This window comes from Papaver somniferum, chromosome 4, assembly GCF_003573695.1.
Source record: "Papaver somniferum cultivar HN1 chromosome 4, ASM357369v1, whole genome shotgun sequence".
Taxonomy (NCBI): Eukaryota; Viridiplantae; Streptophyta; class Magnoliopsida; order Ranunculales; family Papaveraceae; genus Papaver; species Papaver somniferum.
In genome coordinates this window covers 147,941,400-147,947,381 of record NC_039361.1, presented here as the reverse complement: position 1 = coordinate 147,947,381, position 5,982 = coordinate 147,941,400, and the positions used below count along the sequence as shown (strand labels likewise).

The following is a 5,982-nucleotide window of genomic DNA, read 5'->3' as shown; positions in this document are numbered from 1 at the left end:
AATTCACATCTTTGTTTCTTCTTTTCTTTCTTGTTTTGTTTTTTTGCTGCCTTTAACTCAAGTTTCTACTGTTTTTAGACCTTCAAGTCGAGCCATCAACGTTCCATGATTTATTACATATTAATGCACGTATATATGGGAGTGAAAACTAAGATGGGAGTCAGGCTTCCTACATTCGCTCTACTCTAGTCTGGGTTCGAAAAGACAAGGTAAGGTGTAAACCTCGTTAACGAAGTAGAAACGGCTGAGATCTCAAAAGCAAGAGTCCTACAAAGACAACGTGCATTTATTTGTTTGGCTCAAAGCATTTTTTGTGGCTTATTCTCCATTGGTCGGTCGGGTAGTACATGGTTTGTCAAACCTAAACAAGGTCGGTGGCTAGCTGGATTCAGTGATCCTGCATGTGTAGTTTCTGAAAATTGACAGACAAATGAACTCACTCTAGTCACTTGCCACTAACGTTAAATCTATCGCATAAGTTTCCAGAAAAAAACATTCGATGGACCCTGTAATTTCGTTAGGATACAAATTTATTTCCATCAAAGCATCAATACAAAAAGTGTAATGTTTCACAATAGGCGTTAAAGTGCGTGGTGTAAGCTAAGATTTTGGTTCAGCCAGTGTGGTTCAAGTTCTTTAAAAAAGTGCAATTTGACTGTTGAGCAGAAGTGGTAACCTGCATGTGAATTTTATGCATACTTCTATTTCAAAGTCGATCTACAACCATCTATCATATTAGACGATGATGAAATCCTACAGGTATAATATTCCCTGAGAAAAACACCCTCAAAAGAAGTATTGCTCCTTCCCTTTTGTTTTTGTTTTTTTCTCACAGTAGGAGAAGACAAGCAGTGTGTCCTTTCCATGGCATACATTTCAACCTTTGCGGCTGCCTTTACACTCTTTCTCTAGCTAATCACTAGCTTAGACACCATGCGCAGATCCGAAAAAAGATTTCATGTTAGCCATTTTCCCTGTGCTGCTTGCACAGCTTTTAAACCTTTGTCGTTGCAAGTGTCACCTCCAAACACTTGGATGAATAGTGAAATTATTGGATGGGAGTCACGGGACTCGACCTTCTCAAGCTGGACACTGTTTTTTCTTTTTTGTTTTGACACATTCAGCTGGAGCTAGACAGTGTTTAAAAACATGCATGGACAGCTTGAACCAGCGGTCAGTCAATCAGTACTGTAACATGTATTCTCTTAGTCACTAATCTTGACCCTACCATGTCATTAAATAAAACCTATTGCGCTGTTTACCGGTTTACAAATTAACACTTTTGTCTCATAGCTAGCTTGTCCCTCTAGTCAGTTTTGATAATAGCTGCGAATCTATATCATCACTAATCAGGTCAGTCAACATAAAAACTAGGTCAATGAGTTCACAGACCATGAGTACCTTCTACCTATATATTCCTTTCATATTCAAGTAACATCATAAACTACTACTAAATACTCATCTTTGCATGTTATTAAACACTGTCCTGGAAAAGAATAATAAATGTGCATTGACAAACCGAAGAAACCATTCAAAATTAAAATCCATTTTCAATATCATTTCTCCCGGCAAGGAGCTTCCAACTGAATACAAGAATGTGTATATGCTAAAGCTAATGCAAAATATCCATTTACCAAAGCGGAGGAGACAACAAATACCAATTCAGCTATGTAACGAATAACCGAACAAATGAGATCTTTCTCATTAGATAAAAAAGAAAAACAGACATATTTAGTTGATCAGGAAAGTCAGAGTTGTATTCTACTCATATGAAAGGCTAATACAATATGAAAGTCTTCCAATCCAAGCTAGTTTAAGGCTTACATGTACCCAAGTTTATATAGCAACTAAGTGTTCGCACATGTAAGGGAACAAAATTGAGTCAGGTTTGGACATTCAGCAGCTTTGCGATTGACCAACATGTAAACCCAAGTGCAGATCTTTCTACGGTACATAAATAAAACATGGAATATACAAATATGAATTTCATGCCACTCAAAGTGAACAAAATATCTGGAGGAGTGATGTAAATGGTCTACCTCGCTCTTTATCTCTTTCTACTCTAAGAAGTCAACCACTTGTCCCTGGTTCTGGCCCTTTATGAACTGTCTCTAGCATCTCTTTGGCTCGATGTACCTTTGACTGAAGGTAAAAGCTCCCACTCTTGGCGTTTCTCTCAAACAAGGTATCATAACGCTACATAAAAGTCTCTTGACTGTTAGTCGAGAGCATACCTTCATAAACTCAGTATAATACTGTCTACAAAAGAAACTACTTACAGACTACATAGAGAGATGGAGGAGACACATACCTTCAATACCTCCTCCCAGGACGTCTGCTCGGAGACTCCTAAAATCTGTCTCGCCTCTGCTTCAGTCATTGTCTTAGTCACTTTATGTACAGCATTCTGCAGTGTTTCTTGGGCAACACCAGACTTTGATGCATCTAGAGGCAAACAGTAACCAATCTAGATTGAGAAACCACAAATGCTATAGATAGTTGAACAAGATAAGCTTTCTAATGCGGGTGGTAACTTACTGACATGAAAGATTGGATCTCATACAGAAATAAATGCAACATACAAAGTGCAAATCATGGGAAAACATGAACTTACTGTTTAGTGCCTGCTTGTATGCTTGTGCAAAAGCCCTTACCATAATTCCAGACCCCATAATTAATAAGTTCGCTAGAATCTTTGCAGCCTGTCCCACCAAGTCATACCAATTAACAAAGATAAATCAAATCACAGAAGAACATTAAATCCCTAATCATGCAATGAAATTGGTAGAAAATTCACAGTAGATGGGTTAAAACATGAAGAAAGACCAGCTATAATTGTTAAACCTAGAACTAATTAGTGACCATGACCAATATACAAGTAAGGAACCAAAATGGAAGTAGCTGTGGGTTTACATTAAAGATTTCTCCGTATAATGAGAAGGAAGAAAGGAAAGCTCTATCCTAAATTTACATTTCCCAGGGGATACGTACCATGATTCTACAGGTAGCAAATCCAACTATCAATATGCACTTTCAGGCGAGTTTGTTCACTTCAGTTACCAACCTGAAAAGGGTAATCAAAACTGTCAGACACAGGTTTCGACATCAAACGGACAACAAAAAAAAGCTACAAAACATTTAGGTCAAAACAATACAAAGTGAATTGCTGAAACCTCATTTAACTTGAGAAACTAATAACTGTGTAACCAAAAAGAGTGAAAAAAAAAAAAAGAGTATACAATACCATATGAATCACCATAAGCTAACCAATTCTACTCCTGAAATAAATAAAGCCTCAAAACCTTCTAGATGTTGGTTTCTTTTGTTAACCCAAAACATGCAAGGCCTTTTTATGGACTATCGGTCATCAGTAAATTCGTAAAGTTGTTAATAATAAATTTATGGCCTCAGAATACCTCAATGTAACCTAAGTTGTTACCATAAATTGTTACTGCCGGTCATCAGCGAATTCATCTCTACCAACTACATCAACGTAAATCAATAAAAAGCAGAGCAACCAACTACACATTTCAAAACAAATAAATTTCTGTAAAGTAACATCATGGAGTGCGTTTCTTGAGAACTACTCAAAGATTAAAAGTTGGCACACTGGTATCAAGAACTAGTTTCTCAAGGATACCAGATATGGCTATTATCGTTGAGCGTAATGATAAATGAATCTCAAAGGTTGTGTGAGAAGCTAGTGTGATCCTAATCGCAACTTTATATACAGGTGCCTTGTAAATCAATCAGTGTCAAAGAAAAGTTTTTTCTTATAAATTCTAATTTGCTATGGGCTTAAAACTTGGAAAAAAGAAGTGCAGTGTTCTCGATGAATGGTTGGTCTGGTTTCAGGCAGGAAGTTGAAAGCATGAGCAGCTGAAGCAACACATCAGAATACCTCAACATTTTGGTACTTTGTTAGGTGCCTACCAAAGCTGTTTGTGCACCAAGGGAGTTCTATGGGGTCTATATTATACGCCAAGTAAGAAAAATAAATATATCTTGCTCAATAAACACCTTTCAGTAACATATTGCGGCAACCCTTAATAAGACATTGTTATCTGCACGGAAGTATCCAAGGTTGTATCTCTAAAACAGTACAAGGGAGGTACACTTAACAAAACATTGATTAACTTACATCAATACTGCCACCACCCAAACTATTTTTCGAAGTCAATGGCACTTGTGGTATCATGGTGGTCTCAGTGGTTGTGTTGGTGTCATGGTGGTGGTGCGGCCCAGACGCATCCAAGATTGGTTTTTTAAGACACTACAAGAGAATATAGACTGACCATAACATCAATGAACTTAAAAATACTTAATACCCCCAACAGCACCCCCACCGCCACCATTTTTCTGTCAATAGCATTTGTGAGGGGAGTGGTGGTATCATTTGTGTTGCCATGGTGGAGGTGGCGGTGGAGTGGCGCCATGGTGGAGGTCTGGTGTCACTTAAGATGTTTCAAACCCATTCCTAAAACAGAGTTTTTTAGCTCTTTAACACCCAAATCAAACTATAAACATAATATTGATATCTCTGTGATGAGAGGGTTTATTCCCCCAATCACTACAAAAACAATCAAAAAACATAAAAAGGAACCCCCTTTCTTACAAATTAATCATGTTTTCATTCTCAATCCCTTTCAAAACAAAACCTTTAAAAACATAAAAAAAAAAACAGAAATTTCTGAAACAAATTAAATATGAAAGATAAACCCTAGCACGAAAAAAGAATAAAACAGAAATTAATCGAAATAGATAGGAGACTGTATAAATAGATTTTACCTGCGTTGATAAGAGCAATGATCTGAGATTGAAATTTTAGGGTTTTCGAGGAGAAATAGAAGAAATGGGAGAGGAGGACACAAAAGGAAGAAAGATTTGTTTGGAGGAAAACAATTTTTTGTTTTTAAGGTTATTATTATTAGTTAGTGTTCTAATAAGGCACGTGTGCCTAGTTTCCTCCCGCACACGAACTTAAACTCAAAAGTCAAAACCCAAACGAGGATGGATGTCTCTAGAACATTTTTACACCTATAAACGGTTGATATTGTTTGCTGCCCGAAAACTAAACCTCAAATTCATTCACTCACTAGATAGTAACCCGTGCTTCGTGCCGGGTGTACTTTACCCCATAATGTACATCCATTTTCATAGCTTTCAATTGGTATAATAGTATTTCTTCTTGTGTTTCTTTGGATGACAATGTTCTCCTCAATTCAGTCCATTCTGGTGAAGAAATCTTGTCAGTAATCAAACAGCTTAAACCAGATAAATCACCAGGCCTTGATGGTTTCCCAGCAAGCTTTTTCAAACTGAACTGGGAAACAGTAAAGAGCAAGTCATATCTGCCATTCATCATTTTTTTTCATCTCTGGAACTCTTCATCCAGAATTCACCAAAATTTTTCTTTTTCTTATTCCCAAAAGTAGACATCCAAAAGACCCTAGTGTTTTAGACTCATAGGGATTTGCAACACCATGTATAAGATCATAGCTAAAATTCTAGCTAATAGGATTAAACCACTTCTAAATAATTTCATTTCTCCCTTTCAAGCAGCATTTCTCTCTAGAAGGCAAATATCAGACAATATTATTATTGCTCAAAAGATAATTCACTTTTTTAAGAAAAAGAAAGTGAAGCATGCTGGAATAGGGATAAAAAACGATATGTCCAAGGCTTTTGATAGGGTTGATTGGGATTTTTTAATCTCTGCGATGAGAGCTTTTGGTTTTGATTTTAACTTTTGTAAGCTAATTCACCAATGTATCTCTACCTCCTCAATTGTCGTCCTTCTCAATAGTAGTTCTGGGGAATTTTTTAAACCAACTAGAGGCCTAAGGCAAGGAGATCCGCTATCTCCTTATCTATTTATAATTTGTATGGAAATTTTTTCTAAAATGCTTTTAACCAGTGAAGAGGAGAAAACTATTCATGGAGTGAAAATCACTCCAAAAAATAGTCATATCTCTTCTCTTT

At 36.7% G+C, this 5,982-nt stretch overlaps 1 protein-coding gene across 1 annotated transcript; it reads right to left on the bottom strand.

Annotated features, from left to right (window-relative positions):
• Positions 1-1,671: 1,671 nt before the first annotated feature.
• Positions 1,672-4,916, bottom strand: LOC113271525 (mitochondrial import inner membrane translocase subunit PAM16 like 2-like). Its single transcript, XM_026521410.1, has 5 exons — positions 4,789-4,916; positions 2,992-3,064; positions 2,615-2,702; positions 2,312-2,445; positions 1,672-2,196 (listed from the first exon to the last, which is right to left on the bottom strand). Exons 2-5 carry the CDS (start codon positions 2,992-2,994, stop codon positions 2,071-2,073), a joined length of 351 nt encoding a protein of 116 aa, XP_026377195.1. The 5' UTR covers positions 2,995-3,064; positions 4,789-4,916; the 3' UTR covers positions 1,672-2,070.
• Between the last annotated feature and the right edge of the window lie 1,066 nt (positions 4,917-5,982).